This window comes from Papaver somniferum, chromosome 1 (assembly GCF_003573695.1).
Source record: "Papaver somniferum cultivar HN1 chromosome 1, ASM357369v1, whole genome shotgun sequence".
Lineage (NCBI taxonomy): Eukaryota > Viridiplantae > Streptophyta > Magnoliopsida > Ranunculales > Papaveraceae > Papaver > Papaver somniferum.
This window is the reverse complement of record NC_039358.1, coordinates 36407192-36421708: the sequence shown is the minus strand read 5'-3', so window position 1 is coordinate 36421708 and position 14517 is coordinate 36407192. Positions and strand designations below refer to the sequence as shown.

General features: G+C 39.3%; 2 protein-coding genes across 2 annotated transcripts; both read left to right on the top strand.

Moving 5' to 3' along the window:
• The first annotated feature begins 330 nt into the window (after positions 1 to 330).
• On the top strand, positions 331 to 957 carry LOC113285687. Its single transcript, XM_026534498.1, has one exon. It carries the CDS (start codon positions 331 to 333, stop codon positions 955 to 957), a length of 627 nt encoding a protein of 208 aa, XP_026390283.1.
• Positions 958 to 3939: 2982 nt separating this feature from the next.
• On the top strand, positions 3940 to 5538 carry LOC113285585 (protein MAINTENANCE OF MERISTEMS-like). Its single transcript, XM_026534433.1, has 3 exons — positions 3940 to 4029; positions 4554 to 5273; positions 5380 to 5538. The coding sequence occupies exons 1-3, from the start codon at positions 3940 to 3942 to the stop codon at positions 5536 to 5538; spliced, it is 969 nt and encodes a 322-aa protein (XP_026390218.1).
• The last annotated feature ends 8979 nt before the right edge of the window (positions 5539 to 14517 follow it).

Sequence of the window (14517 nt, the reverse complement as noted above, 5' to 3'; positions counted from 1 at the left end):
TACTGTGAAATCTCTATATGCAAAGCTCCAAAATTTGACAGATCCAACAACGAAAGAAACAAGAAAATTTTGGAAACAACTACGGAGCATGAACACATCTCAAAGAATAAAACTTTTTATCTGGAAGTGCTTACAAGATACTTTACCCACTAAACAAAAGCTAGGTTTTCAAGATGAGGAGAGGAAATGTGTCTCTGTCAACAGACAGAAGAAACAACTTTTCATTTATTTTTTGAATGTGTCTTTGCAAAATCTGTCTGACAGCTTCATCCAATGCATTCTCAGGGAGTAATTTCTAACCACTCTTCTAATAATTCTTCTCTCTTAGACATGTATAATGAACGTATAAAAGGTGATCTGGACTCCATATCTATGGTCTTCACAGCTACCAAATGTTGGTTCATTTGGAAAGAAAGGTTCCTAAGAGTGTTTGAGAACAAATGCAGGACACCAGAAAAACTAGCTCTAGATATTCAAAGACACTATGAATATTGGCATCCTTTGACTCTCTCATCAGTATCACCATCTCCTTTACATAATAGCATTAGAATACAATCTAGGCCTTACTGGAATTTCCCAATAAGAAATTTCTATAAATTGAATTGTGACGCTTCATGGATTTCGGCTAATACTAATGCAGGGTATGGTTTTATTCTGCGCAATTGGTCAGGTTCTTTCAGGGCAGTAGGAATGGGCAGTTGCAGGACTGAATCTGCAGAAGAAGCGGAAGTTGTAGCTTTGCTACAGGCTACTCAATGGGCCATCACACATAACCTGCAAAATCTGACAATTGAAAGAGACAATCTAAATACTATCAAGTATTTACAAGGCACACATACCTCAATCGGATGGAAATGCTTGGAAGTACTAGATGAAGTGAAGAAGTTGACAGAGAACCTAATTTCTTTTGGGGGATTCCACCTAGTAGATCGAAAAGCAAACAAAGCAGCAGACTAGCTGGCTAAAAAAAGGGAGAAACTCAACACAAAATCTTACTAGTTTTAATGAAGTCCCTATGTTTCTAATTCCAATAATAGCTTTTGACACTATCAAAGCTCAAGAGATATGTAATATGAACTCAATTTATGTACCCTTTCTTGAAGAAGCTAATCACACAGATTCAATCATCGGACGAACAACTCTTCCAGAATTGATTTCACATGAGTCTGAATCTACAAATTAGCTTCTTCGCAGTAATATATCTTGTTATTTTCAAAAAAAAAAAAGAAAAAAGATTGTATAAAAAGAAAATGCAGCTAGCTCCTGACAAACACATGCAGGACAATTAAAATGCTCATGCTACTCTTAATCACAATGCAATGACATCACATTCATCTTTAGTACTTGTGATAAAGACTTCAGTGGTGGAGCTAAGTTTTTGAAGTTGGTGGTGGGTTACTACTATTGACCAAAGAGGAAAAAACTCTCTCTCAGTCATGCACTCACTTTCCGATTCCTAGTCTATAAAATCAAGATCTATCTCTTTTGTAGTATTCGGTAACAAAACATTACAACTCCTACCACAATCCCTCCTTTAAATCTACCTTCATCCCCATCAAGAGAAATCGCAAAGTTTCTTAGAGTCACGTGGTTAACCGTGAGAGTCATGTGCGCAGTGAAACTGGATTTTACAGCTAACAATTGAATTAGCGGCACCCTATGTCAGAGAAATTTTGGGTGGATTAATTAGGGGTGGGACTTGGGTTGGGTTGACATACCCAACCCATGCTCAACCCGAACATTGGGTGGGCATGGTTATATCAAAATTTTGGACAAGTTTGAGCATAAATTTTATAAACCCGAGGTAGATTTGGGCAAGCATGGACACAAACATCTCTAACCTAACACAATCCACCCAAGCAGAAGAATTATGATATATAATTATATAAACTATTTTTATAATTGGTATTATTAAGTATTTAGAGTAATTTTAGATATTATCTTCAAATCTAATAATGAAAATTTTAATTATATCTATCTCATTAAATACTCAATATAAAAAAAGGTTTATAATATTGTAAATAATTTTCAGCTATTTGGAAATTTAAGGTAAATAAAGAAATTAAATCTTATTATTATTAAAATTTGCTCACATTAACAAACTTGGGCCAACCCGAGGAACCCGTGGAACCCGAGGAACACAACTTGGGCAGGCTTGGGAAGCACCTTTATGGGTTCCACGGGTTTGTTGGGCAATCTGAGCAAAGGATTCCTAGCTCAGATCTGCCTCGGCCAAGCCTTCTAACCCCCCAACCAACCTAAGTCCCACCTCTAGGATTAATCGATTTATTTTCGTATTTTATTACCCGTTTGGCACCCTATTTTCTTTTTGAGATAGAAGTAGTTTCGGGAAGCAGGAAGCAGAACTAATCAATTTATTTTCGTATTTTATTACCCATTTGGCACCCTATTTTTTTTTGAGATAGAAGTAGTTTTGGGAAGAAAGAAGCAGAACATTTTGCTCGATCTCTGACTTTTTAACTTCTATGAGTCATTCTGAAATCGTTTCATAATTATAACGTGTTTGGATATCAAAAAAGGAATTTCTTCTGCTTCTACAGAAGTAAAAGCCAGAAGCAGAAAATTAACTTTATAATTTGTAGAAGTTGTTTGGAAATTCTCTACCCAAAATTGACTTCCTGGTTTTTGATTTTGCTTCCGAATAACTTGATTTTTGACTTCTGACTTTTCAGGAAATCATTTAAAAATTCGAAAAATTGTTTTTTATCCTCGTTTAATTGGGGGTCCCTGAAAATAATTAGGGGCACTGACCAATTTATACCCACACCAAACATTATAGGGAGGTTCTAGAAAGGGGTGAAAATACCATTATACCCTTACTACTTAAAAACCTAGCTATTAACCCTAAACATAAGGCCCCCAATTCAATTTCTAAAACCAAAATCAGTGTACTCTCCTCCATCCCTTCCTCTCCCACCCTACTTCTCTCTTCCTTCCCTCCATTGACGACCCATTTTTCTTTTCTTCGTCGTAATCGTTGATACGAAAAAACTTTAATCGACGATTAAATTCTTCTACAAACATGGCTCGAACCAATGAGTACAAAGACAAGTTTGCTAACCCTAAATTGGTAGAGAAACCCAAATTGAAGATTAATCTCAAAAGCAAGACCGTAACAAGCCGGGTAGAATTAGAAGAACAAATGGCGCCGATTAGAAAGTAAGTGAACTAAGACCCACCTCTGGTTTGATTTTTTTGTTGAGTTTTGATTGTGAAATTGAGTTCTGGAACCGATTTTTTCAGTTACAATGAATTGGTCGTTACTCTGTAATTTCTTGTACCCTAACGACTCTACTTATTCATGTATACTCTATGAAAAATCGTTATTTTGTATGATGTTTCAGTTAATGACCCTAATTCTGCTACTACAATTTTTTACCCTAGATTTGGGTTGTTATTGCTGTGTAGTTGAATATTAACGACCCTAACTCTGCTAAGGACAGTCTCTCTGTCTTAAAAATTGGAAGTGTCGTCAAGATATATGTTGTAGTCGTTATTGCACTCTTATGGTTTGGATATGAGTCGTTAAATTTAGTTGACGACCCTAGTTGCAAAATAAGAATACTCACTGTCCAAAATATTGATAGGGTCGTTATACTATTTTGTAGAGTCGTCATGTTTGTTGTTAGAGTCGTTTATGTTTTAATGGATACGTTGACGACCCTTGTTCTGATAGCATGAAAGACTCAACTTATTTGTTTATGTTACCATTGTAGTAAAAAGAAAGACAAGAAACACATGCCCACTCCTCCTAGCAAACCTCCCCGAGACACCAGATACTTGAATGCCGGTCCATTTCGAGGAAAAAATCCGAATGATATACCCTTGTCCATCGACCAACCAAGAGACCCCGATAATGATTCGTCACCTTCTTCCACCCATGTTGTATCTGATTCCTGAAGCGATGAGTAAGAAATTATGGAACAAGAAGGTAATGCTGGTAAGGGTGTTAGTGGTGATGATGATGATGCTGAGGAGGAGGAGGATGAGGGTAATGCTGGTAAGGGTGTTGGTGGTGATGGTGGTGATGATGATGATATTGAGGAGGAGGAGGATGATGATGAAGGTAATGTTGGTAAGGGTGTTGGTGGTGTTGGTGGTGATGGTGGTGATGATGATGATGCTGAGGAGGAGGAGGATTATGAAGGTAATGTTGGTAAGGGTGTTGGTGGTGATGGTGGTGATGATGATGATGTTGAGGAGGAGGAGGATGATGAAGGTAATGATGGTAAGGGTGTTGTTGGTGATGATGAAGGGATAGCAGGTGAGACCGCGTACACGGAAGGATGGAAAGCCAATTGCATAGAGTGCGAGACACATCCCCTCCATACATTTGTTGTTGTCTCCTCTTCGTGGTGGTAAAGCGAGAGGAGAACCTAGAGATGGCTGCGACGTTTTATTTGGATATAAGGGTAGCTGGGCTCGTACCATCTACGAAACAATTGTAAGAATCTCTCAACTTTGGTTTTATATTTGATTTTTTGATGTTAATTTTATTTTTTTTTATATATTTACTTGTTTTTTTTTTGTAGGATCATAAGAATGACGTACGTCTTTTCAGGCGACAATCTTCTTATGCGAAAATGTCCCTGTGGGAACTAAAGGATGAATGTGAAAGAGTCAAGGATATTATTGAAAAATTTGCTTTGTATACTGTTGTTGTGAACTCTGTGATTTCCTATGACAAGGTTGCAGTATCAAGTTTCCGTGAGAGGTTTTACGGAGAAACCCATACCTTCCAATTCCCTTTTGGTGAGATGGCATTGATACCCGATGATGCAGATCAGATTTTAGGGCTGCCGGTGGAAGGAAAATCCACCAACGAAAAGTTCAAGAAAAGGCTTAGTTGGGAAGAAATTTATGGATTGACCGAGAGATTGTTTGGCTGGGATCAAGAGACCACGAATGGCATGTTCGTGAAGGGAAAGAAATACCCGAAGAAAGAGTTCAAACTCGTTGAGATTAGGGAGATGTTTGCTGGAACACTAATCAGAGAGCAAGTTGAAGGTCTATCTGATATGCAATGTCGTTATGCAGCGGCTGGGTATTTTTTGTACACACTTGCATCGGTTATATTTCCCGACAGTAAGGATAACCGGGTGAGTGTCAGCCTTCTTCAACTTTTGGATCATTTGGAAGATGTAAAGGACTACTCTTGGGGGACTGCCATGGTAGCACATTTGAATTGTCAGTTATCAACTGCATCTCGAGAACGATATTCTCAAATCCATGGGAATACGGCTCTACTCCAGGTAATTGGATTGGAAAAAGTTGTCTACTTTATTTATGTTTATTTATTCTTTTAATTTTTTATACTTATCGGATTGTTTTGTTTTTTCTTATTCGGTGTCAATATAGGTGTGGATTTACGACTGTTTCCCTTCATTGATCAAAGATAATCCCGACATCAAAATCAACCCAGAATGGAACAAAAATAAACCAAGAGGCACTCGATACTTGTACACTGGATGTCAGGATAAGGAACAAAAGGATGCTTTGTTAGTGGTACGCTTCTAAAAGGTCCTAAAAATTATCCCCGGCCAAAAACTTGGTGGGCCCGGAGATATGTATAAAATTAAGCGTAATAAGACGCGGGCCTACAGTAATACCGCAAGTGCACGGTCGTCAGTTGTAGCTCGTGCAAGTACGGGTCGATCCACAGAGACTGGGTGTGATTTGTGTGTTTTTAGCTAATTGGGTTCCTAAATTGCTATTGTTGGGCTTTGGGTAGGAATGGATTTTGGTAACCAAAGGGTTATGATTGTGCTTTGGGCCTTTGAGTTCTTTGGGAATGAATTGGGCTTTAGCTTTAGCCTATCAGTACACTAGGCTTTGGCCTTAAACTTAGGCTTGGGATGAACTGGGCCTCAATGAACTAAACCTTGGGCTTTGTACCTTTGGAATTTCACTGGGCCTTGGGCTTTAAACCTTTGGTTTCAATGAACTGAATTGGGCTCAGCTTTTGAAGTGAGCTTTGGGCTCAGTTGGCTTTTGGGAGCTAGGCCTTTTCTTGTTCTGAACCTATTTCTGGGCCTTTGGTTGTGAACTAAACCTTGGGCTTTGTAGAGGAAGCAGCAGCAGCAGCAAGAGAAAGGAAGGCAATGCAGCAGCAGCACAAGTGCTGCACAGCAGCTGCACAAGCAGAGAAAGGGAGGCAGCAGCAATACTGCACAGTAGCTGCACAAGCAGTGCAAGGAGTAGCAGGAAAAGGCAGCTGCAGCAACTAGGAAAAAAAAGAGATGCAGTGCAAGAGATGCAATCAACAGGGCAAAAGCAACAGCACAAGCAGTGGTAGCAGACAGCTGCAAGAGAAGTGGAGTGGCAGCAACAGCTGCAGAACAAGGCAATATAGCAAAGGGAAAGACCAAGGCAGGGAATGCAGTAAAGAAAATAGCAAACAAAATAAACATGGAAGCAACACAGGGCAACACAGGGCAAAAACAAATTACAATGCAAGTGAACCAAGGCCTAAGCCAAGGGCAGGGATGATAGTGAAACTGAAATGGTGACAATGCAAGGCCAAGGGAAGAATACAGGCATACAAATAGAATGGGAAGAGAATTAGCTTGCTATGAGCACTAATTTCTCCCAATGCTCAATCAACACATTGCATCCTAAGCATACAAAAATGGAATGGCAAGATAATCAGCTTGCTATGAGCACTGATTTCTTCCATTACTCAATCAATTCAGTGGATGTAGCCTAGAAACTAAGACTTCATCTCAACCTATCATTTCATAACTAACGAAACATAAACAGGGACAGAACAAGACAGAACAGGAAGAACAAAGGGGCAGTGATACAAACTGAGCATGGAGATTAACAGGGACATTACATGGGCATTTACTTGACACTAAACAGAAGCATTTACAAAACATGAGCATTTTACATACAAAAGAAACATGAACAAGAATAGCACAAAACAGTTAAGAACAATAGAGAAAACATGACATAAAATTGAACTTTTACAGAACACAGTTCTGGACACACTGGATAATCCAGGCATAATCTCTCTTCACCTAATATTCCCCTTTTATACCTAAATTATCAAATTAGGGTTTACACCCATTTTCCCCAAAAATCTCCAATCGACAGTACAATTAGGGTTTCCCCTTTTTCTAGTGTTGGGTCTAATTTTTCCCATAACCCTACTCTCATCCTCTCCTAAGCAGTTCTATTACATCAATTGGGGTTTTCTAGAAAAACCCTAAATTATAAAGAAAATTAGGGTTTTCAGACTTGGGAGAAAAACCATACTCTTCTGATTTCGTTGTCCCCTCTGCGATTAAGCTCATACCCATGCTTCCACTTGCATATGCGCTCTTGAAACACGCCTCAATGTTGTCTTCTGATGGAACCCTAGTTCTGTCTTTCTAGGTTTTAGCGTCTGATGGAGAAGCTATAACCGAGGAAGAGAGAAGTTGAGGTTATGGTCGAGGCGGTCGGTTTTGGGAAGGTGGTGGTGGCAGTGGAACTGGAGGTGAAGTGAAGGCTGTACGGTGGAGGCAGGAGTTGCAGTTGCAGCTCTCTGCAACTGTCGGGTGAAGGAGAAGGAAAAGAAAAGAAGGGAAGAGGAAGAATGAGGTTGGTTCGATAGTTTTAGGGTATGGGATGTTCTGGTGTGAGGCGGGTCCATCAAGAGGTGATGTTTCGTGAGATGGGCCGTGGGATGTGAAGCTGGTAGGTGGATCGGATGGTTCCTCCTGAAGAGGCTGGTAGCGACCGTCAGATTTTTTGATACAACGAAGTTAACGGCTCTAGATGGGGTTAGGTGTTGTAGTGTTAAGCGGAAGTATCGGGATTTGATGAACAGCAAGGGAGCGACCGTTGGATTCAACTACCATCTAATCTGAAGGCTTGGAATTTCAGCGCTGTGGTGCTTGGCAGAGACTTCAGATTTTGATGCTCTATGAAGGAGCGACCATCGGATGCTTCTGAGAACTGATCTGATGGCTGAGAACGGAGGCGTTTTTGTGTGTAGAAAATGAGGTTGTGCGCACCATTCTTCGCGGCTTCCTTGCGTGATTTCTCCCGGCTTTTCACTACTTTTCTGCTCTTTTCCGCTCCGCAAGTCATCCAGACTTTATTTATTACCTAAAAATGCAAAATTAAGTAAGAAAAATATTTATTCTTGAAAACAATGAAAATACAGAATATGGGATAAAATGTAGAATTAATGATCAAAAGATGAGTTAAATGCCAACAAAAAGGGATAAATATATACAATATTTGGCACTCATCAAATACCCCCAAACCTGAATTTTACTTGTCCTCAAGTAAAACAAAACTAAGGAAATCCTAACTATACCACTGTCGCTGGTCTCTCGAATGCATTTAGCGTATGCACTAAGCCTTTTAAACCACTAAGTGTCCCTAGTGGACGAGTTGAAGTCTCGTGAAGGTTTACCAGAGGTGTGCCTACAAAACCTAAGGACAAATATAAGCTCAGATTCCATCAAATGTGACATGTGCAAAACAGTTTAAGCTCACAGCAAAATGGAGATGTCAATCTAGCTATCGAAGGCACAATCCTAGCACTGATAACAAAAAAAGACATGTGATAAGAGTGTAAAGTGTATCTACACATGTGTAAAGAAAGATCTGAAGTTATGACTACTAATCACCAAGAGATAGTTTCTCAGGCTAAGAACCAAGGTCGAAATCTAGCTAGCTGTCCGGACTTTACGAGAATTGTGAATGAGTTGGAGGTATTTCACAATTACTCGCGTTGTACATCAATGGCATACACCCTCCTTGCTTATTACAATGAAACAACAAAGATGACTATTTACATGACTCTTATTTACATTGACTATTCTCTTTTTTTTGGAACAAGAGATGATGGAATTGATAAATACTTGATTTTTTTTTTGTATTTTTCTGATATTTTTTTTTTTTTTTTTTTTTTTTTTTTTTTTTGAATATTACATCGTTTTTTTTTTTTTTTTTTTTTTTTTTTTTTTTTTTGAACTAGGAAACACTTTTGATACATACAAAAGGAAACAAAATTACATGACACTTTGCAAGAGGTAGCCCTTTTTGATGCACCCAGTTAAATTCGATGGTTGTCTTTCTTAATGTAACCTCCACCTTCTATCCCAACCAACCAAAGAACAAGCTAGTCAAGTTTCGTTCAGTATTCTAAAGTGATTGGCAATCGTAACTTCCTATCAAACACCTTGAAGATCGAGGCCATACATGTATTGGTAGATCGTGCGCGTGCAAATTTCTTATCACTATGTGAATTGTGCTAGAATCAGGGTGCCTAAATATCTAGACTAAGACTCCTAATAAAAATACATATTTGCACAAGAGTCAACATTTCAAGGTAAATGAGCTCCATTTTTATGATTTTTCAATTTTTTAATTTTTTGAATTTTGATTTTTTAATTTTTTTGGAATTTTTCAATTTTTTCAAAAAGAAGAAGGAGTTCGTTTTCAATTATGGCATATTATCATGGTATCTACTCTATACCCCCAAACCTAAACTAAACATTGTCCTCAATGTTTCAAAATATGGAAAGAATTAAAATGCAACATATGGAAAGGGACATGCTGAGTAGAGTAAAAGGAGAGAGAATACCCGATTTCGGCGAAAGCAGAATTAAAACTCCGTTATTCAAGGCAAAAATCCAACATATTTCAGCCGAGATCATATTGGATTAGCAAAATATATACAAAAGGAACAAAAGGGTTTTTAAGAAATTTTACTACTGGATTATATACAAAAAATTCACCATACACCAAAAGTCTAAAGAGTTGAGGATCAACCCAAAAGAAAAAGTGTAGAGACATAGAAAGTTTCAAAACACTAAAATTGGACTTAAATGGGAGTGAGAGTGAAAAACCGAATGAATCACCCCTAAACCAAATTTTTCAACAGGTTCTTTTAAGCACAAAATCTAATTTTAGGGGTTCAGGATTCAAAAGGTCTAACTCATAATGGACTGTTTTCGGGATGGGCAAAGAAATGCATTCCAACTGTGGCTCTTTAAAAGTGTTATATTTTGAAGCAAAATAGTCCAAGAGGACTTGGGAAGCACACAGTTCCAATCCTAGATTAGGAATTTTCAGAAAAATTGGTTTGACAATATGGGTACAAACCAAATCTAGGTTGGGTGGAAGGCCATCAGATTGTGACTTAGGTAGAAGAATAGGCTTATCATTATCAATCAAATCAAAATCTTCTAACTCATCTACACATGTCACATCATGCTCACAATCATCAATCAAATTGGCAAGATCACAATCAGAATTATCAACATCATCAACAGATTGATTTTTATGCATCGGCAAATCAGGGGAAACATCACATGGAATACTAGAAGAAATATCATGCATTAAGGTCGGGGCAGAGAAGCCTAATGTATTTGAACCCAAAGGTTCCACAACATTTTCAGTATAGACATGTTCTTCTAACATAACATCATAATCATCATCATCATCATGATAGGGATTTTGCAATCTAGGATAATTTTCAATCCTAAGGTCGGAGCTATTACAAGAATAAAACTCTAATTCATGGGGGTGACTCATATCATGTGGTGTTGTTCCTGTTTCCCTAACGGATTCCCATTGATGGGTTTTCTCTGCAATCTCGGCTAAAACATTCCATGCGTCATCCACAGATTTATCAATAAACTCACCATTACACATAGACTCAACCATGGTTCGAGATTTAAAGTCTAGTCCCTCATAGAGGATGATGACAAGTCTCCACTTCTCAATTCCATGGTGCGGACATTCACTCAACAAATCATTAAAACGTTCAAAATAGTGAAAAACAGTTTCCTCATCCAATTGGACAAAACAATTGATACTTTGACGAATAGCGATGGTCCTATGATGTGGAAAGAATTTTTTGAAAAATAGATCTGTGAGTTGGTCCCAAGTGTTGATTGATTGTGGTCTCAAACCGTAAAACCATGTTTTGGCCCTTTCCTTTAAAGAAAATGTAAACAAACGCAATTTCAGAGAGTCTTCGGACATATGATCAGGTTGCATAGTCCGACAAATTTGTTCAAACTCCCTCACATGAGTATAGGGGTTCTCAGAATCGAACCCTCGAAATATAGGAAGTATTTGTATCATGTTTGCATTTATTTTAAAAGGGTTATTGGTTTGAGGTAATACAATACATGATAATGGAATTTGTATTGATGGATACATGTATTCATGGAGAGCATGAGGTTGGCCCATTTTGAAAAGACACAAAGCCCACTATTTGGTTTTAATGGGTTTTCAAAAATTTGGTTTTTTATGGGAAAATTTTGGTTTTGATGGGATATAAAAGAAATTTGGTTTAAAATTGGGAGCAAAAGAATTTTTTTTTTTTTTTTTTTTTTTTAAAGAAAATAAAATTTGGTTTTTGAATGGGAGCAAGCCCACTGTTGGTTTTGTGTTTGCTTTGGCTCCGCTTGGTTGAAAACTTTTGGTGGAACTGAGTCCAAAATCTCGGCCTAGAATTTGGGTACTCGGCCCACTAACGAGTTAACCTAGCGTGATCGGTCACAAGCTCAGCTGGGTTTAAACCCAGAATACAAAATACAAGTCCACATTAAACAAGCTCACAAAAATTAAATACAAGCCCACAAATTAAACAAACAAGCCCACAAATAAATTATTACAAACCCAACAGAAAATAAGAGAAGCCCAAAAATTGGCTTTAATATTACAAGCCCACAATTAAAAAAAATTGGAAGCCCACAATTCGGGTTCTCTTAAATGGGTTACCTTTTAAGCACAGCCCAGCTGCTCTGATATTGTTGCAAAAACCCAGTTGGGTTTTGGTTCTTTTCCTTGGTGGCGTCCCAGCAGAGGAAAAACAGGCTCAGGACAGCAGGTCCAACAGCAAATGAAGTGAAGCAGATGCAGATGCAAATGCTATGCAGTGAAATGCAAAAATAGCTAATAAAACAACAAGAAAACACAGCACCAATCCCCGGCAACGGCGCCAAAAACTTGGCAGGCTTCTAAAAGGTCCTAAAAATTATCCCCGGCCAAAAACTTGGTGGGCCCGGAGATATGTATAAAATTAAGCGTAATAAGACGCGGGCCTACAGTAATACCGCAAGTGCACGGTCGTCAGTTGTAGCTCGTGCAAGTACGGGTCGATCCACAGAGACTGGGTGTGATTTGTGTGTTTTTAGCTAATTGGGTTCCTAAATTGCTATTGTTGGGCTTTGGGTAGGAATGGATTTTGGTAACCAAAGGGTTATGATTGTGCTTTGGGCCTTTGAGTTCTTTGGGAATGAATTGGGCTTTAGCTTTAGCCTATCAGTACACTAGGCTTTGGCCTTAAACTTAGGCTTGGGCTGAACTAGGCCTCAATGAACTAAACCTTGGGCTTTGTACCTTTGGAATTGCACTGGGCCTTGGGCTTTAAACCTTTGGTTTCAATGAACTGAATTGGGCTCAGCTTTTGAAGTGAGCTTTGGGCTCAGTTGGCTTTTGGGAGCTAGGCCTTTTCTTGTTCTGAACCTATTTCTGGGCCTTTGGTTGTGAACTAAACCTTGGGCTTTGTAGAGGAAGCAGCAGCAGCAGCAAGAGAAAGGAAGGCAATGCAGCAGCAGCACAAGTGCTGCACAGCAGCTGCACAAGCAGAGAAAGGGAGGCAGCAGCAATACTGCACAGTAGCTGCACAAGCAGTGCAAGGAGTAGCAGGAAAAGGCAGCTGCAGCAACTAGGAAAAAAAAGAGATGCAGTGCAAGAGATGCAATCAACAGGGCAAAAGCAACAGCACAAGCAGTGGTAGCAGACAACTGCAAGAGAAGTGGAGTGGCAGCAACAGCTGCAGAACAAGGCAATATAGCAAAGGGAAAGACCAAGGCAGGGAATGCAGTAAAGAAAATAGCAAACAAAATAAACATGGAAGCAACACAGGGCAACACAGGGCAAAAACAAAGAACAATGCAAGTGAACCAAGGCCTAAGCCAAGGGCAGGGATGATAGTGAAACTGAAATGGTGACAATGCAAGGCCAAGGGAAGAATACAGGCATACAAATAGAATGGGAAGAGAATTAGCTTGCTATGAGCACTAATTTCTCCCAATGCTCAATCAACACATTGCATCCTAAGCATACAAAAATGGAATGGCAAGATAATCAGCTTGCTATGAGCACTGATTTCTTCCATTACTCAATCAATTCAGTGGATGTAGCCTAGAAACTAAGACTTCATCTCAACCTATCATTTGACATAACTAACAAAACATAAACAGGGACAGAACAAGACAGAACAGGAAGAACAAAGGGGCAGTGATACAAACTGAGCATGGAGATTAACAGGGACATTACATGGGCATTTACTTGACACTAAACAGAAGCATTTACAAAACAGGAGCATTTTACATACAAAAGAAACATGAACAAGAATAACACAAAACAGTTAAGAACAATAGAGAAGACATGACATAAAATTGAACTTTTACAGAACTCACAGTTCTGGACACACTGGATAATCCAGGCATAATCTCTCTTCACCTAATAGTTCCCCTTTTATACCCAAATTATCAAATTAGGGTTTACACCCATTTTCCCCAAAAATCTCCAATCGACAGTACAATTAGGGTTTCCCCTTTTTCTAGTGTTCTGGGTCTAATTTTTCCCATAACCCTACTCTCATCCTCTCCTAAGCAGTTCTATTACATCAATTGGGGTTTTCTAGAAAAACCCTAAATTATAAAGAAAATTAGGGTTTTCAGACTTGGGAGAAAATTACCATACTCTTCTGATTTCGTTGTCCCCTTTGCGATTAAGGTCATACCCATGCTTCCACTTGCATATGCGCTCTTGAAACACGCCTCAATGTTGTCTTCTGATGGAACCCTAGTTCTGTCTTTCTAGGTTTTAGCGTCTGATGGAGAAGCTATAACCGAGGAAGAGAGAAGTTGAGGTTATGGTCGAGGCGGTCGGTTTTGGGAAGGTGGTGGTGGCAGTGGAAATGGAGGTGAAGTGAAGGCTGGTACGGTGGAGGCAGGAGTTGCAGTTGCAGCTCTCTGCAACTGTCGGGTGAAGGAGAAGGAAAAGAAAGAGAAGGGAAGAGGAAGAATGACGTTGGTTCGATAGTTTTAGGGTATGGGATGTTCTGGTGTGAGGCGGGTCCATCAAGAGCTGATGTTTCGTGAGATGGGCCGTGGGATGTGAAGCTGGTAGGTGGATCGGATGGTTCCTCCTGAAGAGGCTGGTAGCGACCGTCAGATTTTTTGATACAACGAAGTTAACGGCTCTAGATGGGGTTAGGTGTTGTAGTGTTAAGCGGAAGTATCGGGATTTGATGAACAGCAAGGGAGCGACCGTTGGATTCAACTACCATCTAATCTGAAGGCTTGGAATTTCAGCGCTGTGGTGTTTGGCAGAGACTTCAGATTTTGATGCTCTATGAAGGAGCGACCATCGGATGCTTCTGAGAACTGATCTGATGGCTGAGAACGGAGGCGTTTTTGTGTGTAGAAAATGAGGTTGTGCGCACCATTCTTCGCGGCTTCCTTGCGTGAT

Coding starts and splice junctions, on each gene's coding strand:
- LOC113285687 (XM_026534498.1), top strand. CDS start 331: ATGTATAATGAACGTATAAAAGGTGATCTGGACTCCATATCTATGGTC.
- LOC113285585 (XM_026534433.1), top strand. CDS start 3,940: ATGGAACAAGAAGGTAATGCTGGTAAGGGTGTTAGTGGTGATGATGAT. Junction 4,030..4,553: donor AGGGTAATGCTGGTAAGGGT/GTTGGTGGTGAT, acceptor TTTTTTTTGTAG/GATCATAAGAATGACGTACG. Junction 5,274..5,379: donor GGAATACGGCTCTACTCCAG/GTAATTGGATTG, acceptor GTGTCAATATAG/GTGTGGATTTACGACTGTTT.